The sequence below is a fragment of the Athene noctua genome, chromosome 1 (genome assembly GCF_965140245.1).
Source record: "Athene noctua chromosome 1, bAthNoc1.hap1.1, whole genome shotgun sequence".
Classification (NCBI taxonomy): Eukaryota; Metazoa; Chordata; class Aves; order Strigiformes; family Strigidae; genus Athene; species Athene noctua.
Genome location: NC_134037.1, coordinates 292,023 through 312,610, shown reverse-complemented (window position 1 = coordinate 312,610; position 20,588 = coordinate 292,023). Strand labels below are relative to the sequence as shown.

General features: G+C 70.0%; 3 protein-coding genes across 9 annotated transcripts; 2 read left to right on the top strand and 1 right to left on the bottom strand.

Annotated features, from left to right (window-relative positions):
- Positions 1–243: 243 nt before the first annotated feature.
- Positions 244–7,068, top strand: SNX17 (sorting nexin 17). Of its 3 annotated transcripts, none has more exons than XM_074895160.1 (15): positions 244–428; positions 2,244–2,282; positions 2,687–2,804; positions 3,143–3,207; positions 3,321–3,431; positions 3,801–3,891; positions 4,016–4,103; positions 4,447–4,516; positions 4,650–4,742; positions 4,865–5,068; positions 5,309–5,431; positions 5,585–5,662; positions 5,823–5,897; positions 6,187–6,228; positions 6,324–7,068. In XM_074895160.1, the coding sequence occupies exons 1-15, from the start codon at positions 369–371 to the stop codon at positions 6,441–6,443; spliced, it is 1,377 nt and encodes a 458-aa protein (XP_074751261.1). In that variant the 5' UTR covers positions 244–368; the 3' UTR covers positions 6,444–7,068. The 3 variants fall into 3 exon arrangements, with proteins under 3 accessions (XP_074751261.1, XP_074751269.1, XP_074751253.1); XM_074895152.1 differs by having other exon boundaries at positions 246–428; positions 2,244–2,318; XM_074895168.1 differs by lacking the exon at positions 2,244–2,282 and having other exon boundaries at positions 245–428.
- Positions 7,069–7,182: 114 nt separating this feature from the next.
- ZNF513 (zinc finger protein 513) lies at positions 7,183–10,901 on the bottom strand. Of its 3 annotated transcripts, none has more exons than XM_074895149.1 (4): positions 10,787–10,901; positions 10,610–10,711; positions 8,458–9,051; positions 7,183–8,310 (listed from the first exon to the last, which is right to left on the bottom strand). In XM_074895149.1, the coding sequence occupies exons 1-4, from the start codon at positions 10,824–10,826 to the stop codon at positions 7,559–7,561; spliced, it is 1,488 nt and encodes a 495-aa protein (XP_074751250.1). In that variant the 5' UTR covers positions 10,827–10,901; the 3' UTR covers positions 7,183–7,558. The 3 variants fall into 3 exon arrangements, with proteins under 3 accessions (XP_074751250.1, XP_074751251.1, XP_074751249.1); XM_074895150.1 differs by having other exon boundaries at positions 8,458–9,048; XM_074895148.1 differs by having other exon boundaries at positions 10,610–10,841.
- Positions 10,902–11,069: 168 nt separating this feature from the next.
- Positions 11,070–17,945, top strand: LOC141955144 (E3 ubiquitin-protein ligase RNF19B-like). 3 transcript variants are annotated; one of them, XM_074895139.1, is made up of 11 exons: positions 11,070–11,315; positions 12,556–12,641; positions 14,238–14,290; positions 14,360–14,810; positions 15,127–15,296; positions 15,593–15,743; positions 16,068–16,230; positions 16,766–16,880; positions 17,009–17,137; positions 17,360–17,510; positions 17,640–17,945. In XM_074895139.1, exons 4-11 carry the CDS (start codon positions 14,368–14,370, stop codon positions 17,770–17,772), a joined length of 1,455 nt encoding a protein of 484 aa, XP_074751240.1. In that variant the 5' UTR covers positions 11,070–11,315; positions 12,556–12,641; positions 14,238–14,290; positions 14,360–14,367; the 3' UTR covers positions 17,773–17,945. The 3 variants fall into 3 exon arrangements, with proteins under 3 accessions (XP_074751240.1, XP_074751242.1, XP_074751239.1); XM_074895141.1 differs by having other exon boundaries at positions 11,071–11,315; positions 14,425–14,810; XM_074895138.1 differs by having other exon boundaries at positions 11,071–11,315; positions 14,238–14,810.
- The last annotated feature ends 2,643 nt before the right edge of the window (positions 17,946–20,588 follow it).

The following is a 20,588-nucleotide window of genomic DNA, read 5'->3' as shown; positions in this document are numbered from 1 at the left end:
GCGTGACGCGAGGTGACGTCACCGCGCCGCCGCCGTGGGGGCCGTTCCCTTTCCCGCGCTGCCCCGCCCCTCCCCGCGCGGCCGGTACCGCCGGGCTCCGCTCCCGGGTGTCGCCGGGACGTTCCCGGGCGCTTGGCACGGGGCTGCCCCCGGGGGGCGGGGGGGCGCGGGGCTCACCGGCACGGCCGAGCCCCGCCAGCGGGGTCCGAGCGGGGCGGGGCGGGCGGCCGGGCCGGCCCCGGCGGGCGGTTCCACCGGCCGCGCCATCGCGGGGGCCCCGCGGGGCGGCGCCGGGGAGCGCCCGGCCCGACATGGCGGCGCGCGGCAGGTAGCGGGGGTGCGCGACCCGGCCCGGCCCCGGCCCCGCCATGCACTTCTCCATCCCCGAGACCGAGACCCGCGCCGGGGACGGCGGCGCTGCCTACGTGGTGAGCGGGGCCGGAGCGGAGCTGTCCCGCGGGGCGGAGCGGGGTGCCTCGGCTCCGGGGGGGGCCCCCGCGGCCGTTAACGCCCAGCGGGGGCCGGGCCGGGTCCGCCGTCCCGGGGCGGGCGCTGCCGCTGCCCGGTGGGGTCCCGGCGGCGGCCGCGGGCGGCTCTGAGCGGCAGCGGGGCCGGGCCAGGCGGACAAACCCGCGGCCGGTGCCCCGGGCCGCGCTGTCCCGGAGCCGGGACGGGCTCGGGGCGGCGGGGGGGAACGGTCCTGGCGTGCGGCCCCAGCTCGGAGGGTGCCCGGAGCCCGCCCGGGGCCGGGGGCGGCTGTCCCGGTGCGCTGCGGGCAGGGCCCCGTCCTGTCCCCGGGGCCCGGCGCATCCTGGCCCGCCGGCCCGTCCCTCTGTCCGTCCGTCCATCCGTCCCGGCTTCCTGTTTTGCTCGGCGCGCTGTGAACGCCCTCGGGCTTGGCAGCTCCCCCGGGAGCGGGTCCTCGGGGCGCCCGGACAGACGCTGCTGCGGGGCCGTGGCCCGCCGGCTCCCCGGGAGTACCGAGGCCACCCCCCTGCTGCCCGGGGCTCGCTGCCCCGAGGTACAGGGCCAGGCCTGTGCTGCCCCCGCTCTGGGCTCTGTGGATCCCCGTCTCCTCCGCGCCTGTGGCCCCCTCGCCAGCCCCCTCTGCCGAGCCCCCTCTCCGGGGGGTGTTCCCGGGCCCCTCAGGCAGCACGGCGGGGCACGGACGGCAGCGGCGAGCCCAGGAGGGGCTGCAAAGGGACCCGGTGACCCGCCGGTGGCTGCGCCCGCAGCGCATAGGGCCCTGGCCCTCCCCATGCCCTTTGCCCTCGGGTGTCGCGATGGCGGGGGGTGTCCCCTTGGGCGGGGAAGGGCATCGCCAGCGCTAAGCCCGTTTGCGGCCCTGGGGCTGGGCAGGAGCTGGTGGTGGCCCCGCAGAGAGGCCCTGAGCAGAGGCCGGGCCGGTGTCGGCGTCCCGCGCGGTGCCCCAGGCCCTCAGTGGGGTCCCGGCGCAGCCCGGCCGTGCCTTTGGGTTGGAAGGTGGTGTGAGAAGCTGCAGGGCGTGCAGGGGCCTGTGCTGACCCCGGCAGCACCAGCTTTCAGGGGCTGGGGGATGCTTGGGGCTTCGCGGCCGCAGGAGGTTCCTGCCTGGGCTGCGGTCGCTGCCTGGAGGCACGGCCGCGTCCCCCTGCCCTTCCCAACACCCTTCTGGGACGGCAGGACCTGCTCCGGCACGGAGGGGACAGCGCTGTCCTGTCCTCAACCAGCGCCCCAGTAGCGCTGGGGCAAGCAGGCGGCACGCGAGGAGGGAGTCCCCCGCCTTGTGGCCCATGGTGAGGGCTGGCTGTGGCCACGCGCCCCAGGAGGAGGTGGAGCGAGCCCAGACCCTCTGCCTTTGGCGGTGGGAACGTCCCGGCCACGCGGCTGTCAGCGGCTGGGTTCCTGTTCCACTGGCCCAGGTGGCCATGCTGGCTCCTCAAATGCGTGGTGGGGCCTGCAGAGCGGAGAGCAGCCGCTGCTGCCACCTCTCCTTGCTGCAGGGAGCGGGGAGGGGGGGGTCCTTCCCACTGACTTGGGGACAGCCGTGTCCACGGGGCTGCAGCGTGGCTCCGTGCTCTCCCCGGGGCTGGGTTACATGTTCCCGGTGCCTGTCAGACACATATCTTGGATGTGCTGGTACTCCCTGAGCGGATTTGGCCATATCTGCTGGGCTGCAGGTCGGCGCCGACGTGTCTGCAGAGGAGCAGCACCCGGGGACCGTCCGTGCTGATGCTGTACTCACCTGGCATCTCTCCCCGCAGGCCTACAACATCCACGTCAACGGGGTGTTGCACTGCCGAGTGCGTTACAGCCAGCTCCTGGGGCTGCACGAGCAGGTAGGCAGCCATCGACAGCGGCACTGGGAGCTGCTGCCCGCTGGCCCCTCTCCCGCTGTGCCCTGGGGTCTGCCTTTGGGTGCCGTGGGACCCCAGGTTCTGCCGTCGGGTGCTGTGCTGGCTGCGAGCAGGCGTGTGCTGCCTGCAGGGCCGGCCAGGGTGTCGTTTCCTTGGCATTGGGTTCGGGCCTCCCCTCCTGCTCTGTGACACCCCAGCTGAGTTCTTGCAAACCGCTGCCTGCCCGCTGGGATGAGGAACGCGGGCGAGCTCTCCGCTGCCCTTGCTGGGGCCTAGAAGTCAGCCGGGGTGGGGGTCGGAGTAGCCGCTGTCTCCCTGGAGGCTCTCGCAGCGCTCTGCTCTCTTCCCAGTTACGGAAGGAGTATGGCGCTAACGTGGTCCCAGCCTTTCCCCCGAAGAAGATCTTCACCCTCACCCCGGCCGAGGTAGAGCAACGACGGGAACAGCTGGAGAAATACATGCAGGCTGGTAAGCTGGGTCTGCCCCGCGCTGTGGCCCAGGGCTGGCTGTCCCCTGCCCGCATCTTCTTCCCCACGCTGCTCCCGTCGCTGTGGCTCCTTGGTTCTCCCAGTCTTGCCCTGGTATTAACCAGCCTTGTCCACCAGACATCGGCTCCCCCGTCCCTTCCCCTTCCCTGAGACCTGCCGGTGCCTGTGGGGAGCCTGTGGCTGCCCAAGCGCAGGCCCTGCCCGCAGCACACACTTCCTCTGGGGCAGACCGAGGGGCTGCAGAGGGGCCGGGCGCCGGCGTGGGCCCCTGCGCCTTCCCACGTAACTCCTGGCTCCTCGCTCGCCTTCCACCTGCAGTGCGGCAGGACCCGACGCTGGGAGGCAGCGAGACCTTCAACAGCTTCCTGCGCAAGGCCCAGCAGGTGGGGGGCCGGGGGGCGTGTGCCGGGGTCCCCGGGCGGCGGGGCAGCCTCCGCAGGGCGAGGGCGGGTGGTGGCGGAGGGCCCGGGGTGCCCAATCCTGCTTCTCTCTCCAGGAGACGCAGCAGATCCCCACGGAGGAGGTGGTGCTGGAGGTGCTGCTCTCCAACGGCCAGAAGGTCAAGGTCACCATCCTGACCTCGGACCAGACAGAGGATGTTCTTGAGGTGCCAAAGCTCTCGCGCTGGGTGGGACGAGCTGCTCCTGCCGCATTCCGTGCGGGAGTTCCCTCGGCCCGGCAGCCCCCCGGCCCCCCCGCCACATCTCTACCCCAGAGCGGGGCTGTCTCGGGGGGGTGAAGAGCCATGGAGCTGGAAGGGGTGCGCCGACGTGCTCGTGCCCCTCTTGGGGCGCAGATCCGTGTTGGGAAGCTCCCCGTGATGCCCCAGGGCCCCGCTTTTCCCCCCGCGCAGCAGAGGCGCTGCGCTCCTGCTGCGGGGAGGCTGCAGAACGCGCAGGCTGGGTCCTGCGCGGGGTGAGGGTGTGGAAGCGCTGCCTCTCCGCGGGAAGTGGTGACCTCCTGCTCTCCCTCCCAGGCTGTGGCCTCCAAGCTGGATCTGCCGGATGACCTGGTCGGCTACTTCAGCCTCTTCCTAGTGAGAGAGACCAAGGATGGGGCTTTCTCCTGTGAGTAGGAGCTGGAGCCCCACAAGGGTTGCGGTGGGACGCCTGCCCTGCGCCCTGCCCTGGCTGGGGGGGCCGGTGGGCCCCCGCCGCCCTGAGCTGCCCCTCAGCTGCTGTTTCCCCGCAGTCGTGCGGAAGCTGCAGGAGTTCGAGCTGCCGTACGTGTCCGTCACCAGCCTGCACAACCCCGAGTTCAGGATCATCCTGCGCAAGAGGTGGGTGAGTGGCCGGGCCAGCGAGGCTGGAGCAGCGGGGAGGGGTCCGGGGCTCCCTGCTCTGCAGAGGAACCCCTCCCCTCCTGCCATCCCCACCCGCGGGGTGCTTTGGCCCCCAGGAACACACCTGAGTGGGGCCACGACTCCGGGGCCGGGCTGCCCTGCTGGGCTTGGCCTGTTCCCACGTTCCCAGACACAAGAAACGTGGGGAATGGCCACCGATGGCTACCAGGGGAGCTGGCCAGAGAGCCAGCCCGGCGCCTCGCCCCAGCTTGGGAGGGGAGATTCTCCTGATCACTGTTAGGACCTGGGGAATAGGCTGACCCATGTGGTTCCCTTCTAGCTACTGGGACTCCTCTTATGATGATGATGTAATGGAGCATCGTGTGGGGTTGAACTTGCTGTACGCGCAGGTGAGGGTCGGTGCGGCCCAGTGGGGGGGGCTGGGGGGGGCACTGAACCCCTCGGCTACAGCTGGGGTCTCGGCCGCTCGGGGGCCTTGGGCGGCTCTGGGCCCTGCTGCTCACTGGCCCCCGCTCCTGGTAGACGGTGTCAGACATCGAGCACGGATGGATCCTTGTCAACAAGGAACAGCACCGGCAGCTGAAATCCCTGCAGGAAAAAGTCTCCAAGAAGGAGGTAGGGGAGGGCAGGGTGCTGCGGCGGGAGCAGCCCCAGCTCCGGGCCAGCCCCGTGGGTGTGTTGGGTCCGTGGCAGGAAGGCGGCCGTCGGGGCTGAGCTCCCCTGGCTCTGCTCCGCAGTTCATCCGCCTGGCGCAGACCCTGAAGTACTACGGCTATCTCAAGTTCGACCCCTGCGTCACCGACTTCCCCGAGAAGGGATGCCATGTCGTCGTCAGCGCCGGCAACAATGAGCTCAACTTCCAGGTGCGGCTGCCGAGCGAGCAGATCAAGGAGGGCAGCTTCAAGGTGACGCGCATGCGGTGCTGGCGGGTCACGTCCTCGGTGAGTGCCGCGCTCCGGGCGAGCAGGGAGGGCTCTGGGGGGACCGGGCAGCTCCCCCCAGGCTTCCAGCCCCGCTGGGGAGGGTCTGAGTTGCGCTTTGGGGCTGAGGGGGTCGTGGGTACGAGGATGTTCAGGGGACCTGCTGCGGTGGGGGCAGACGGGCAGTGGGAGCGGGGCAGGGTGTCGGGGGCTGCCCCGTGTCCCCGTGTCGGCTCCCAGTCTCAGCGCCCGCCCTCGCAGGTGCCGATGAGCAACGGCCCCTCGGGGAGCAGCCCGGGGAAGTCCGAGGTGAAGCTGGAGTTGGCTTTCGAGTATCTGATGAGCAAGGACCGGCTGCAGTGGGTGACCATCACCAGCCCGCAGGTAGGGCTGCCTGCGTGCCAGGGGCGTGGGGGTTCTGTGGGGTGTGGGGTTGCTGCAAGGGGTGTGGGGGAGTTGCGGGGGGGTCACAGGGGTGCTGTGGGGTGGGGGGGTGATGCGGGGGGTGCAGGGCCTGCTGACGTCTCTCCCTTGCAGGCCATCATGCTGAGCATCTGTCTGCAGTCCATGGTGGATGAGCTGATGGTTAAGAAGTCTGGAGGCAGCATCCGCAAGGTGAGGGTTGGGGCTGGACACTGACCCTGGGCTGGGATCCCCCTCCTGCCCCTCTGGCTCTCCTCAGGATGGGGCCAGCTGAAGGATCCCCAGGGCCCCCCCCGAACCCCTGGAGCTGCCCGTGGGGACCCTCCCGCTGAGCCGAGCTCCTCCCTTGCAGATGTTTCGCCGGCGGGTGAACGGCGCCCTGCGGCGCTCGGACAGCCAGCAGGCCGTGAAATCGCCCCCGCTGCTGGTGAGTGGGACCCTGCGGCCCCGGGACACGAGTGTGACCGGGGGCTTCGCTGCCTGTCGGGTACCAGCGTCCCCCCTGCCATGGCAGGGCTATCAGTGGGGAGGGGGGGACTGGGGCAAGCCCAGAGCATATCGGGGCTGCGGCACCCCCCTCCTGTAGCCCTGGGAGGAGAAAAGGGGCCCGGACCCACCCCTGGGAGCGGGAAGGGACGGCGGCCTGGGCTGGTGGCAGCAGGGCAGCGGTGGGCAAGGGCAGGGGGGTGGCGTGGTCCACTGTGCTGTCCCTGCAGGACTCGCCTGACGCCTCGCGGGAGCCCATGGCCAAACTCTCGGTGAGTTGCGTGTGGGTGCTGCCCCCCTCGGACTGAGCAGGGCTGGGGGGGAGAAATGGGGGTCCTGCTCCTCCCTGACATCCCCCTCTCCGCAGAGCAAGCTCACCTCGGTCAGCCTGCGAGGGATCAGCCACTCCAGCTCTGCTAACGACGTGGGCGCTAACGACTTCCACGGCAATTACGCCTTCGAGGGCATTGGTGATGAAGATCTGTAGTGCCCCCCCCCTCCCTAGGACAGCCCCGGCCCCCCGTGGCCTTCGCTGAGGAATGTACGACCTGCAGCCAGGTTGCAATCAACATGCCTCTCACCTGCTACATCCACCTTCCCCCCCCCAACTCCCCGGGGCTGGGGAGCTCCCCCCCGGCCCACCGTTGCCTTCGGGGTGGGGGCAGCTGAACTCCTCCCGCTGCTGGCTCCAGCTGGGAGAGGGCTTGTTCCCGGGGTGCCACCAGCCCGACCCGAGCAGCGTGCCCAGGCCGAGCCCTGGAGCAGCGTCGCAGAGCCTGGCCCAGCGTGGGGGGCAGAGCTGCCCCCTCCCCAGCTGGGAGGGCCTGGCCCGAGCGCCCAGCTGTGCCGGGGGGGTGCTGGGGCAGGGGGCACCGAGCGGCCCTGGTGAGGCTCCATAATGCCAAATTAGCGTTTAGGTTTCTGCTCAGAGACAGGCTGCAGTAAACTGTCTCGAGGGGGCTCTGTGCAGAGCCCCCCCTCTAACCCGCTCATAGACTCCAGCGTAATCTAGGCTTGTAACCACGTTATCTCCTGCTGCTCAGACCGACCAGAGCATTAATGGACAGTAACCGATGTTTACACACTGCAATGATGATTAAAATGGATCCTGATTGGTACCGGGCTGTCTGTTGGGGGGTGGCTGCTGTCCCGCCCCACCCTGCCCACCGCGCTGGCCTCTCCTGAAGCAGAACAAGGCCCCCAGGGAGAATAGCAGATAACAAAACTGACTGTTTAATGCTTTTATACACAATATAAATTACACTGACCGGCATGGCAGCAGCCATGGAACCAGTCCCGTTTCCCCCTTCCCCCCGAACTCCGGCAGAGGAAGGCTCCGAGGGGCAGGAACAGGCAGCTCGGCCCCCCCTGCTGCTGGGGCAGGCACCCGAGCTGCCAGCTGTGGCTTCGCCCTGCCCGGGTGGGATAGGGCTGCTGGAGACCCCCGCCTAAGGCAGCCCTGAGCCCCCCAGGAGTCTGCTGCCCGTCCCTCCCCCAGGGAGGGCAGGGGGCCGCGGCTAGGGGGGGCCCCGGGGCTGCGGCACCCCAGTCCCGAGGCAGGGCTTGGTGGGGCCACCCCCGCAGCCGGGCTTAAGTGCTGTCTCAGGGCAGGGCCGTGCCCACGGCTGGAGGGGCCAGGAGGGCTTTGGCATTGCGCGGGTTCACCCAGCTCTCAGCTGTGTGGCCGTGGATCTTCTGGTGGCGCTTGTAGTTGTCCCAGTGGCCGGTGGTGTAGGAGCAGTCCCGGCACTGGAAGGGCTTCTCGCCCGTGTGCCGCAGCATGTGCCGCTTCAGGTTCATGCTCTGGTTGCAGCTGTAGCTGCAGAGGCTGCACTGGAAGGGCTTGTCGCCCGAGTGGATGCGCCCGTGACGCTTGAGGTTGGCCAGGTTGCCGCAGGCGTAGTCGCAGAGCTGGCACTTGTAGGGCTTCTCGCCCGTGTGCACCCGCTGGTGCCGCTTCAGGTTGTCGAGGTGGGCGGAGGCGTAGGGGCAGAGCGGGCAGGCGAAGGGCTTCTCCCCGCTGTGCGTCTTCATGTGCCGCGCCAAGTGGTTGGGGTAGTGGGTGACGAAGGGGCAGAGGCTGCAGGCGAAGCCTTTGTCCCCCGCACCCTTGCGGGGGCTGGCGCCCGGCTCGGTGCCCAGCACCGCCAGGCTGCAGCGTCCGCAGACCTGCTCGGCCAGGCCCTCATCCTGCGCGAACCCGTCGTCCAGCACCAGCCCGCACATGCGGCACGTGAAGGGGAAGAGCAGCTCGGGCAGCGCGGCCGCCTCCTCGCCCCGCAGCCGAGCGCAGCCGGGCAGGAAGGGGCCGCTGCCGCTGCCCACATGCAGGCTCAGCTCCGGCAGCAGCGGCTCTGGGGACAAACACAAACAGGGCTGTGAGCGGGGCTGCGCCACAGGCCAGGGCTCGGCTCTGCCAGGAGACCCCGGCTCGGCGGCACGCAGCGCCTCACCCCTTCCCCAGCCCCGGGGGGGCCCCCACACTCCCCCCAGCCCTTTACCTGGGTCCTTTTCCCGCCGGTGCGGCCCCTCGCCCTCGGGCAGGCGGTGGCTGAGCATGTGCCGCTTCAGGTTGCGGCTCTGGTTGCAGCGATAGTCGCAGGCGGCGCACTGGAAGGGCTTGTCCTGGCTGTGGACCCGCTCGTGGCGTTTGAGGTTGCCCAGGCTGCTGCAGGCGAAGCTGCAGCACGTGCAGCGGTACGGCTTCTCCCCGGTGTGCGTGCGCAGGTGCCGGGTCAGGTTCACCAGCTGGGCCGAGGCGTAGGCGCACTGCGGGCAGGCGAAGGGCTTCTCCCCGTTGTGTGTCTTCATGTGGCGCTTGAGGTGGCTGGAGTAGTGGGAGGCGAAGGGGCAGAGCTGGCAGGAGTAGACGATGCGCTGGCTGCGGCCCCCCTCGGCGCCGGCGCACTGCAGGCAGCTCTGCCCGAGGCTGGCAGCCAGCTGCAGCCCGCACTGGCGGCAGGGCAGCGCCGCGGGGCCGGGCTCCCCACCCTCCTCAGGGTCGCTCTCCACGCTCAGCTGCTGGTAGCCGGAGGAGCAGTCGTCGTCGCTCAGGGCGTACGCCGGGATGGCGATCTTCCCCACCAAGGTGTCTGCTGAGGAGACCGCGGGGACGTGGTGGCGTCAGCACGGCCCCTCCGCTCGTGCCACCAGCGCCCGTCTTGGGGAGGGGACGGGCAGCTGCGCCCGCCCCAGCAGCGCCCAGAGCCCCCCGCTCGGCCGGTCCCGTCCCAGGCGCTGGGGACCCTCTGCCCCGCGCACAGCCAGAGCCCAGCGCGGCGGAGGGGGCGTGGGGGCGGCCGGCACACACCAGTGCTCCCGGGGCCGGCCGCTGGGACGGGGTCGAGCACGGCCTGGCCCAGGCAGGGGGCTGGGTGCCCTCGCGCTTGCTCTGGGCCCCCCCCCCCACACACTCTGCCCCAGCCCCAGGGGCTGGTTCTGCTCCCACGGGTGACACCGCAGGGCTCCATCACGCAGGAAAACGGCCCCTCCCCAGCCCCACGGAGCGCCGCTGCCCATGGCAGGGGGCAGAGGCTGTGCCCGGCTCTCAGAGGGCACTCTGCTTCCCGGCCGGGCCCAGGCCCATCCTCCCACTGCCCCAGCCTGGCCCCGTGCTCCAGGTGTGCCCCCGGGCCAGTGCCCCGCTGTCCCCGTGCTGCGCCTGACCCGGGGCCTTGGGCCCTGCGAGACCCAGCGGCTGCCCCGGGGACACGGCCGGGCCGTCCCCTCCGCTGCTGCCCCCCGGCTGCGCCCACTCCCGCAGCGCCGGTGGGGAGGCTGCTCCCGCGCTGCGGGGACGGGGTGGCCCCTCTGGCCTCCGCCCCCCTTCCACACGCCAGTTCGGGGCATCCTGCGAGGGCCTGTGGCTAGTGCCGGGGCAACCCTCGGCCCTGCCGTGCCGGCCCGCGGGGCCACCGCGTCCCCAGAGCTGCCCGGGCGAGACGGCGTGAGGATGAGGATGCAGCGGGCGACGGCTCTCCCGACAGCCCCGGGGGGGCAGGGCTGCGGGGCTCGGCCGGTCTGCGCCCCCCCGCTCCCGCACACCGGTCACCACCGGGGGATGCTCCCGCCGGTCCTCGCCAGGCACCGGGACGGCGCCGCAGCCGCCTCAGCTCCTCGGGCTGCCTCGGAGCGCGGCGGGCCGGCCAGCGGCGGGGCTGGGACCCAGCCCCGGCCCCGCTCCCCACGGCTGGGGCGGGACTTCGGCTCCCGGTGGGGAGCGGCAAAGGCGTGACCCGGCGGCCGGGGGGAACCGGGGACTCCCAGGCAGAGCGGTGCGGGCGGCTCCGGGGACGAGCCCGGTGGCAGTTCCGGCGTGCGGCGGGGCGGCCTGCCAGCCCCGGGGTCCCCGCAGCCCCAAACCAAACGTGGGGGCACGACGTGCCCGGGGGGGCGGGGCGGCCTTAACGGGAGGGAGCGCTCGGGATGGGGCGGGGGGTGTCGGTCGGTGCCGGGGCCTCACCCCGCGGGAGGCGATCCGGGACGGGGAACGCGCCCGCGGACGGAGCAGCCACCGGGCGGGGCCGTTCCCAGGGAGGGCGGCTGCCAGATGGGGCCGAGCGCGGGGGCCGGTACCGGCGGGGCCGGGCCGCGTCCCCGGGCCGGCGGCGCTCCCGGAGCGGGGCGGGGGGGGGCCAGGCCGGCGGCACGCACCTGGCGGTCCCTTCTCGAAGGCCAGGCCGCGGCCCAGCAGCAGGTCGCCGGGCAGCACCAGCGCCGCTCCCGCCGTCTCCTCGGGGCCGTCCTCGGCGTCCGCTGCAACACACCGAGCGCCGCGGGTCACGGCCGGGCCGCCGCCGCCGCCGCCCCCCGGCCCCGCCGCGCACTCACCCTTCACCGGCTGCGGGTGGCTCTGCTTCCGCCGGGGCATCGTGGCCGGCCCCGGCCCCGGCCCGGCCCCGCCGCCTGCCCGCCCGCGGCCCGCCAGCCGCCCCCGCCAGCCCGGGGCGGCCGCCGCCGCCCCGCCTCGACCGGCCACTTCCGCTTCCGGCCGCCGCGGGGCGGGGCCAGCGCCGGAAGCGGCGCGGCGCCCCGGAAGTGCACCGGGCACCCGGAAGTGGGCGCGGCGGTCCGTCGCTGTCAGTGCCCCCCCCCCCCCCGGCACCGCGCCGGTGCCTCCGGCGTGCGGCGAAGGGCGGACGGGGGGCGGGGGCCGGTCCCCTCGGGCGGGAGCGCGGGGCCGGGAGGGGCGGGGTCAGCCGTGGCTCCGCCCCTCCCGAGACAGACCCCGCCCCTTCTAGGGCAGCGGGGAGGCGACGGCGCGATCGGCGCCGCGGGGACCGGGACCGGGATCGGGGAGGCTGCGGCGACTTCCCCCGCCGGGCCCGGCCCCGCTCCGGGCGGCCGCGGGCGGGGCTCGGTGAGTCGGTGGCCGGTATCGGTGTCCGCCGGCAGCTCTGCCCGTCCCGGCCCTGCTCGGGGCAGCGCCGGCGGCCGGGGGGGTCCCCGCCGGGGTGGGGGCATCCGCGCAGCACCGGAGCGGGACCCCCGCCGGCCCCTGCCCCGCGGAGCCCCGGGACCGGCAGCGCCCGGGTGGGCTCGTAGAGCTCCGGGGATCCCGGGCGGGGCTGCGGGGCCGGCGCTGCCCTGGGACGGGAGGCCCGGGGGGGCAGGAGGACACGGGGGGAGCCGCGAGCGGGCTGTCACCGCGGCCCCTCGGCCGGGGGGGGCCCTGGGGCTCTGGGAGTGCGGAGTCACGGTCCCGCCCGCGCTCTGACCTCCGGCGGCGGCCGAAACCGGCCTTGGGAGGCGCCCAGCGCGGTCCCGCTGCCCCGGGCTGTCCTGGGGAGCGGAACGAGCCCGTCACGGTCAGGTTGCCCGCAGAGGTTGTGCCATCCTCGGGGGTTTCCAAGACCCTGCTGGCCCCGAGCGGGGCGGGAGGCAGGACTGGACACCCCTTGGGGGGACCCGAATCATTCCGTGACCGTGGTGGCCCCAGCGGGACGTGGCTGCAGGGGACGGAACATGTCCGGTGTCGGGGCACCGTGGCCGTGCCGTGGCTCCTGTGCCGGCGCTGTCTCCGCAGTCACGGGGCCGCAGGGCTGAGCCCTATGGCCCGGTTCTACCGGGAGCTGGCGTGGGTGATGGGCCCCGGTGCAGCGGAGCTCCCGGTCTTGCCTGCGGTTCATAACCCCCGTTCCCACAAGATCTGCCCCGGTTTGTGTGGCTCAGCTCCCGGGCACGCTCCGACCCTGCCGGGCCCCGGGGACGCTGTGGTGACCCCCAGCGCGGGCGCTCGCAGCCCTCTGCTCCCCGGCAAGCTTGGCCGTCTTGTGCCGTCGCTTGCCCTCGGCTTTGCTGGGCCTCCGGCAGCTCCCGTCCCTGCTATCCTCGGGATACCCCAGACCAGGGACATCCAGGGCCTTGTGGAGAGAAGAGCCCCCTTTACCCTGCGCAGGACTATTTTGCCGCGTCGCTGGGGGTGGGGGGCAGCAGCTCGGCTCTGACTTGTCCCCTCTGGTGCCGGGGCCGTGCCCTGGGCGTGGTCCCCGCCTGCAGGACTCCTCTCCCCGTTAGAGAGCTCTGACACTCTGACACGTCCAGGCTGCGTGAGCTGCTCCGCTGAGCCCCTTCACGGATGCTTTTTGTTTTATTTGCAGGTTCCCCGGGGGAGCTGAATGTGTTGGAGTTTGTCCCAGGGAGCCGTGGCCATGCCGTGCCGTCCGCGATGATCCCCCGCTGACAGGTACCTCGGGGCCAGCGGACGGGGCGGGTTGAGCCCTGGCTGGTGCCGTGCAGCCCCGGCTGCTCAGTCCCTCCCCTGCGCTGGAGCACGTTCCTCCCGGCTCTCCTCCTGCGGAACCTCCGGCTCTCTAACAACCACTTCCATCCAATCTCAGCCCAGTTTCCGTGAGCTCTTTGGTTACCACCTCACTGGGAGGTGCTTTGTCACCTGGGGTGACACGCGTGGCACCTTGTTGGTCCCCAGCAGAGCAGATGTGATCGTCTCCTCGGTCTCACCCGAGCTGCCGCTAATATCTGCCTCTTCCCGTGCCGGCGCTGCTGCTCCAGCTGTGCCCAGAGGCAAAAGCACCGGGGGCTGGTGGAGGTGGAGGGGTGCAGCGATGCTGGGGAGGTGTGAAGTGTAGGGTGCTGCTCTTTGGGGTATGGATAGGGAAGGAGCAAGGAGAGGGGTGGAGGGACCGGCCCTGCTCTCGGGAGGGACTGAGGCGTGGCCATGGACTCGTGAACTCTGTGTGAGGGAGAACTGACAGATTTACCTCCTCTCTCCTGCAATCACTGGGCTTCTGGTCACTTAATGAACTGGCTCTTGAGTCCCTCGGCTCCATTGGCTCTTCTATAAACTCGGCAGCAGCTCGGCTGAGGCAGGTTTTAGCGCAGCACTCGGGACGAGGGGAAGCATCCTTGGGATGAGGCGCCGGGTCCTGCTGCCCTGGGAGGGCATGTGGAGGAGCTCTGCCCCCCCGGACAGTGCAGGGCCCAGCCTCGGTGGGAAGCGCTTTCTCTGTGGCAGCGGGAGGTTCCCTGCTCTCCTGGGAGATAACCCTGAGGAGCAGTTCTGATTTGCCCCAAGTTTCCCTCTGGGCTCCCTCCAGGTAGCCATCGCTGGGACCTTCCCGACGCAGGTTGGGCTAAGGAGCTTGTGTCTGAACTTGAACTCCAGTGGAAAGTCAGAGCTTCAGCCACGTCCCTCCTTGGAGAGGAGAGGAGAGCCACAGAGAGCCGGGGTGGTGAGGGGGGTGGTTACTGTGCTGCCCTGTGTGCAAACTGGTTGCCGCAGTCTCGCCACTGCCATCCTTGCAAGGCCTGCTGTTGTCCTGCCTGCCTCGGGGAGTTAATCTGGGAGGTCCTGTGTCTCTGGATTTTGATGCTGAATGGAAGGAAAGAGAATGGGGCACAACAGAGCTGGCTCGGGGGCACGTGGGTGGCCGGGGATGGGCTGTGGGTGCCCCAGCTCAGCGTGGGACCGGTCAGCTGCAGCACCGGCGACCTTCGTGCCAACGTGGGGACGGGGCTGGACGTAACGGCTGGGGGTGACCAGGCAAGGCGTGACCGTGGGAGCTCGAGGGGGCAGGGGGCTGAGGTCTCCGTGCTGAAGTTGGGGCCAGAGCACTGCTGTTAGGCCTGGCCCCGCTGCCCATGGGGACAGCTGGCCCGGACGGGGCTGGCCTGGGGGTGTGAGGAGCGCTGCGGGGCTTGGCCTGTCCCAGAGCTGCCAGGGTCTCGTCTGTGATGTGGCCAGCGGACGGCCCTGGGGGCTGGGGGAGCCGGGGGGGCCGGGGGGGCCCGGAGCTCGCTCTCACAGACGGTTCCGTCGCAGGGGAGTGGCACCGAGCGCAGCTGGAGATGGTTCAGCCGCTGCCTGAGGCCCAGGTAGGAGCCCGGCCGTGGGGGCCGTGGTGGGGCTGGCACCTCCCTGCTGCCCTCCATAGCCCTCCATAGCCTCCACCATGGCGTGGCCCACGCGGGTGCCCGGGCCCCTCCGTCTCTTGGGCTTCTTCGGGCAGGAGCCGCAGACTGTTGGAGGGGTGACACCGCCAAAACCGGAGCCGGAGGGACCCGAGGAGACGTGTGTCGCGCTGCCCCTGGCCGAGGGTGGGGACCTGGTGGAGTGTCCCCTGTGCCTGCTGCCACAGCCCCCCCAGGCCTTTCCCTCCCTGGCCTCCTGCCACCACCGCTCGTGCCGGGGCTGCCTGGAGCGGTACCTGTGCCTGGCCGTCGGCGAGAGCCGCGTGCCGGTGGCCTGCCCGCACTGCCCGGCCGTGCTCCAGCCTGCTGATGTCCACCGCCTCCTGCCCGAGCCTGCCCTCCGCGACAAGTACGAGGAGTTCCTGCTGCGGCGGCTGCTGGCGGCCGACCCTGGCACCCGCTGGTGCCCCGCGCCCGGCTGCAGGTGAGGAGCTGCCGTGCGCGGAGCCGGGGGGTTTGGGGTGGGTCCCCCTGCCCTCGGAGGCGACGGCCTTCCAGGCTCAGTCCCTTCATGACTTGGTCCCATGCGAGGTTGGGTTTGCTCAGGGATGTCCCGATCCCCGTCCCAGCTGCGGAGCCCCGTGTCCCTGCCGGGGTTGGTGCTCCAGGCCCCTGGGAAGCGGGGGGGTGCTGGGCCGTGCGACGGGCGGGCTGTGCCGGGGAGGGCCCGGGCCGGGCGCCGTGTGGGGATGCAGGGAGGGCACGGCCGTCCCCCGGTGCTGAGCGCCATCTCCCCGCAGCTATGCCGTCATCGCCCAGGGCTGTGCCGAGTGTCCCCGCCTCGCCTGCAGGCGCGAGGGCTGCGGCACCGAGTTCTGCTACCACTGCCGGCAGCCCTGGCACCCTGACAGCCCCTGCGCGACGGTGGCCCCCGGCCTGGCCAGCCCCCGGCCGGAGCCCTCGGCCTGCGGTGAGACTCTGGCCTGGGTGGGAGCGGGCCGGGCGGGGGTTTGGCAGGGCCGAGCCGCGCTTGGGGCCGTTGTAGCTTTCCCACTGCGGGGACGCGGAGCTGGGACCCTGCTGGTGGCCTCTGCTGGGAGACGCCTGGTGGGCCCTGCGTGGGGCGAGCGGGGTTGTGGGGCAGGACCGTGCTGTGCCCGGCTCACCCGGACACCACGGTGGCCATCCTGGGGCAGGGTGCAGGGATGGACCCGCGCTGTCCCGTCCTGCTCACCCCATCCCGCCTCGTCTCCTTCCCCCCAACAGCTGAGGCCGAGGACATCAAGGTCTGTCCCCGCTGCAGCGCCTTCGTCACGAAGGTCAACGACGGCGGCTGCAACCGCATGAGCTGCCCCGTCTGCGGCTGCCTCTTCTGCTGGCTCTGCCTGCGGGAGATCTCCGACGTGCACTTCCTGAGGTCAGCGCAGGGCCGGGGGCTGCAGGCTGTGCCGGGGGCTGCAGGCTGTGCCGGGGGGCTGAGCTGGGCGAGCTGGGGGGCAGCGAGGCCCCGCTGAGAGCCATGGCCGTGAGCAGCTGGGGCTGCGGCTGCGGGGCTGTGTGGGGGGAGCGGTGGGGCTGGTGGGGCTGGGGGCCTGGGGACGGCTGTCAGCACTCCACGGGAGGGGTCCTGAGCTGGGATGGGGGACCCACGGCTCTCGGCCTGGCGCCAGGGCGGGTGCCGCTCGCTGTCTGCCTGCCCCGGCGCAGGATCTGCTGGCCCAGCCCCGCTCTGTCCTCGCAGCCCCTCTGGCTGCACCTTCTGGGGGAAGAGGCCCTGGTCACGGACCCGGAGGCTCCTGTGCCAGCTGGGCTTGGTGCTGGGGGCGCCTATGGTGATCTCCCTCGTCGCGGGCATCGCTGTCCCTGTCATTACCTTTGGGATCCCCATCTACATGGGTAGGAAGGTACTGGCGGGGGGCCCTGGCGTCCCCATGCTCCCACAGCCCGGGCGGACGCACAGTGCTCACCGCTGCGGGCGACGTGTCCCCGGGCCACCCCTGTGTCCCCACAGCCAGCTCCCTCTGTGACCCCAGTAACACCCCCCAACCGCCAATACCCCACCCCACAGACTCCAGTATCACCCTCAGGAGCCCACCAGGACCCCAGTGTCTCCCCAGTATCCTGGGGGGTTATCAGGGTCCTGGGAAGGGTCTCATGGGGACCCTCGCTGCTGCCTGGCCCCCCCAGCACCCTCTGCCAGAGCGGGAGGGGGGGGTTAGTGTGGGTGGAAGGAGGAAGGTGTCTGGGGGCCCGGGGGTGTTTCCCAGGGACACCCGAGCTGTGGTGGTGGCACTGTGGCAGCTGCCTGTCCCTGAGGAGACCGTGGGCAGCTGGGGCTGGGGCTGGAGCTCTGCCGGGGCTGGGAAGAGGCCCCGTCCCCGGGGGCTGCGCGCTGAGGCGCCCGCAGGGCCCTTCACACCTCTCCTGCTTCTCTTGGAGGTGCTGGGGCAGAGCCGGAGGAGCAGCCTGTCGGGGTGCCAGCAGTGCCTCTCTGTCACCAGCAGCGTCCTCCTCTCTCTCGTCGTGTCCCCCATCATCACGGCTGTCACCGTGGGTGAGCGCATCGGGGGGGCTGGGGGCAGAGTGGGGCCTGGGGGGCTGCCGTGGGGGGGCTGGCTGAGCTCTGGGGCGCCAGGGCTTCCCCCGGGGGGGGCCGGGCAGTAGCTGCGTGTCTGCCCGCAGGAGTCGGCGTGCCCCTGACGCTCACCTACGTCTACGGGGTGTTGGTTCTGTCGCTGTGTCGCCGCCGCGGGGGCGGCCGCGGCGCGCCGGGGGATCTCGGGGTGGTGGAGCTGGAGAACCTGAGCAAGCGTGAGTCCTGCGCCGGCCCCTGCCTTCCCCTGGGCCCCGCGGGCCCCGCTCCTGCCTCACGTCCCTGCGGCGTCCCCGGGGCTGCCTGCGGACCCGTGTGGGTTCTGCGGGGCCGCGCGTCCCCGCGGGGAAGCTGCGGGGTGGCTGGGGGGTGGCGGGTGCTGCCCCCCCGCGCTGAGGAGGAGCAAAGGGGGTGCTCAGCGCTGTCTCCCCCTCTGCCAGTGAATGAGCTGTGGTCGGTGCTGCCCAGCCCCGGGCCGGCTGAGGACGGAGCCCCGGACACGGCCACCGTGCCCCGGCGAGGGGCTGGGCGGGGGCAGCGGGCCGGGCGGGCAGCCGCAGCGGCCGTCGGGCCGAGCGACGCGTCCTGCGGGTGAGCGGCTGTGCTGGGCCGGCGGGGGACCCGCACGTCCCTTTCCCCTCCCTAACGGCGTCCCCGCGGCATCTGCACCGGGCAGGGACGCGGGGAGGGCCCGGCCTCAGGCCCTGGGTGTGTCTGCAGGGAAGGTGTCAGCATCGAGGTGGAGGTGTCGATCGAAGCGGCGCCGCGGACTCTCTCAGGACAGAGTCTCTCTGGGGACTCCCTGGGAGGCGCCAGTGACCGGTGCAGCGCCGTGGGCGACCCCGCGGAGTGAAGGGGGTGGCACAGCACTGAGCGGGGAGACCCTCAATCCGCAGAGCCCCCCGCCCCGGGGGCTCCCACCTCCTCTGCACCCCCAGCCCCGTGCACTGGGCCCCAGCCACGCGGGCGCTGCCCATCCACCCCTTCCCTGAAGGCACCGCGGGGAAATAAAACTCTCCAAAGGTCTGCCTGTCCGTCTGTCAGTCTGTCCATCCGTCTGTCTGTCTCCTGCGGCACAGCCACCCCCCGACAGTGGGCGCTGCTCCAGGGCGCGCTCACCCCGTGGGTGCTGCAGGCGGGGCTGTGGGATGGGTGCAGCCCCCCAGGGGTGCAGGCAGGGGGGTGCTGGTGGCCAGTGTCAGTGTGTGACGGGCTCCCAGAGCTGTCGGGGGGTGGGAGTGCGGGTGTGAGTCCTGGGCCGGCTCTGGGCAGCGTGTGGCTGCCCCAGCTTTGGACACTGATTCAGCTGGGCAGGGTGTGGGGCTTTTAAACCGGGCTTCTGCCGAGAAAGGTTGGACCAGGTGATCCCGGAGGTCCTTTCCAGCCTGGGATGCTGTGCTTTTATAACTGGTTCCATATCTGGGGTGCTGCAGGACGGGACCCAGCCTGGGTCCTTGCTGTGATGAGCCCACGCTTCTGAGGCCAAGTGGCTCCAAGCTGTGGGTCCTGATCCCCACCAGGGATCAGTGGGGAGTGGCTGGGGTGGGGGTGGGGGATGCCACGGGCTGGGGACACGGAGCCAGATGGGGACAGAGTCTCAGGCCGGGGGGGATCCTGCCAAGGGCCAGGTGAGTCCACCGCAGCATCCTTGGGCCCTTCCTCGGCTGCGTGATGCTCCACACTGCTGTGGGGCACACGAGGGGCACTCAGCACTGGTGAGGCCGCCCCTTGTGACTGGGTTCAGTTTTGGGCCCCTCACTCCAGTCTCTCCTTACTTGCAGATAGACCCATTTATTCCCTTATCCTTCTATTTCCCACAGTTGTTCCTCCCCAAATCTAATATCTCTCTTTTTCCACCTTCTCTTCCTCCCCTAAGCATCCCCAAATAAATCCTGCACGAGGTGACCCGGAGGGCTCCCGGCGAGCCCTGGTGATGGGTTTAATGCCCAGACCATGGGGCTCGTGGTCCCGGGGCAGCCTCGGGAGGCGCATGGGGGGAGGCTGGGATTTGGGTCCCCCCACCTGCTCCGGTGCCTCTTTGTCTTTCTGGATTTTTGGACATTGGCCTCTGAGGGACTGATGCTTCTCTTCTGATGGGCCCAGGAGTAGCTGGGTCAGGTTATTAATCAAATTACTCCTCCTGCCGTTGGTCCTTTGTGCCTCCTGCATGGCTGCAGATGAGCTTGTCGCATCACCCAATGGGCTTCCTGCTGCCTCCAGTAACTGGCTCTCAGAGCTCTGGTCCCCCCAGGATCCATCCCAGGCCGCACCAAAACCCACCTCCCAAACCCCTCTGCCTGCTCACTGAGTCCAGCCTGCACTGACCCCCCCCCCCCCAGCGCTGCTCCTTCCCCTCGCTGGTGCTCAGACCCACACATCCCCGCGTGCCGTAGAAAAAGCCCACACACCCGGGAAAGCAGATGGAAAAGAAGATCACTTTGTGGTGATGCATTATTATATATATATATTTTTTTTTTTTTTCCACACAACCAGCCCCTTTTATGCCTGTTTCCCACGCTCATTCCTGCCTGCCCAGCCCCTCCCTTCCCCAAGCAGCCCACAGTGGTCGATCCTGCCCCAGGATCCCCTTGCGAGTCACAAGCCCCGTGGGCAGCAGCCCCCGTTGTTGACGGGGGTGTCTCCCACTGACCCCCCAGCCCCAGGACTGACCATCCCGGTGGAGGGCCCCGCTCCAAAGAGGCCCCCAGGACCCCCCCTATCACAGCTCCTGGGCGTTCGTGGAGATGAGCTGCCACCACAGAACCTGCCGGGAAGTCTGAGCAAAACTCCTGGTTCTGTTCTTGGAAGAGCTTCAGGAGGTTATTGACAGTAACTGTAGCTATAAGGGCCTTTAGTATGGCACATCACACGCCAAAAAGCACTTTCATTAAAGACTAGAATGATAAAACATCGACAGAGCACATGGTAAATGGTCTGAACCCAGTTACATCTCAGTACAAATCACGAACGTGAGATCACCACTGACAGAGCCATTTCGGGGACTCCACAGAGACTGGTGCTAAAACTCTGATTATCAAAAAACTTTAATGACCAGAAAGAAAGTTTGAAGCCAAACCCTCTCGAGACTGATGTTTCAAAGCAGGAGCAAGGCAGTGGGCACATGACAATTCAGACAAACAATTTTTAACTCCACCAAGTGGAACTCTGGGCTCAGCCTCCCCGAGGCTGCAGCTCCAGGCACTGCCCAGGACTGGGATTTACCCTCCTGCCAGGCTCTGCAGCACCGCTGCTGTCCCCGTTCTAAGGAACACGTGGAAACTAGAGGGGACTCAGAAATAACAAATGCTTTAGGATTGGAGAAAATAATTCTGCTCATTTCTGTGACAATTCAGTCTGTTTAGTCAAAATGTGGGGGCAGCTTGGCCAGCACTTTCATGGCAGGGAGGAAGCATCGGGTACTGAGCTGCCCCCTCAGTGCTCCTGAGACAAACCCATCCGGTAGCAAATGGAAGGTGCCCTGAGAAGAAATCCACTTCTGCAAAGGAAAACCATCCTTTCCTTGGGTGCTTTAGTCAGCACCATTCCAGGGACACGCATCAGCTCACACACAGAGTTTCTGAGCGCAGCAACAGCCCGAGCAGGGCTCCGAGCTCCCAACTCCAAGCAGAGCCGCAGGAGCCCAGCCTGGACCATCCAGGGACCAAACTA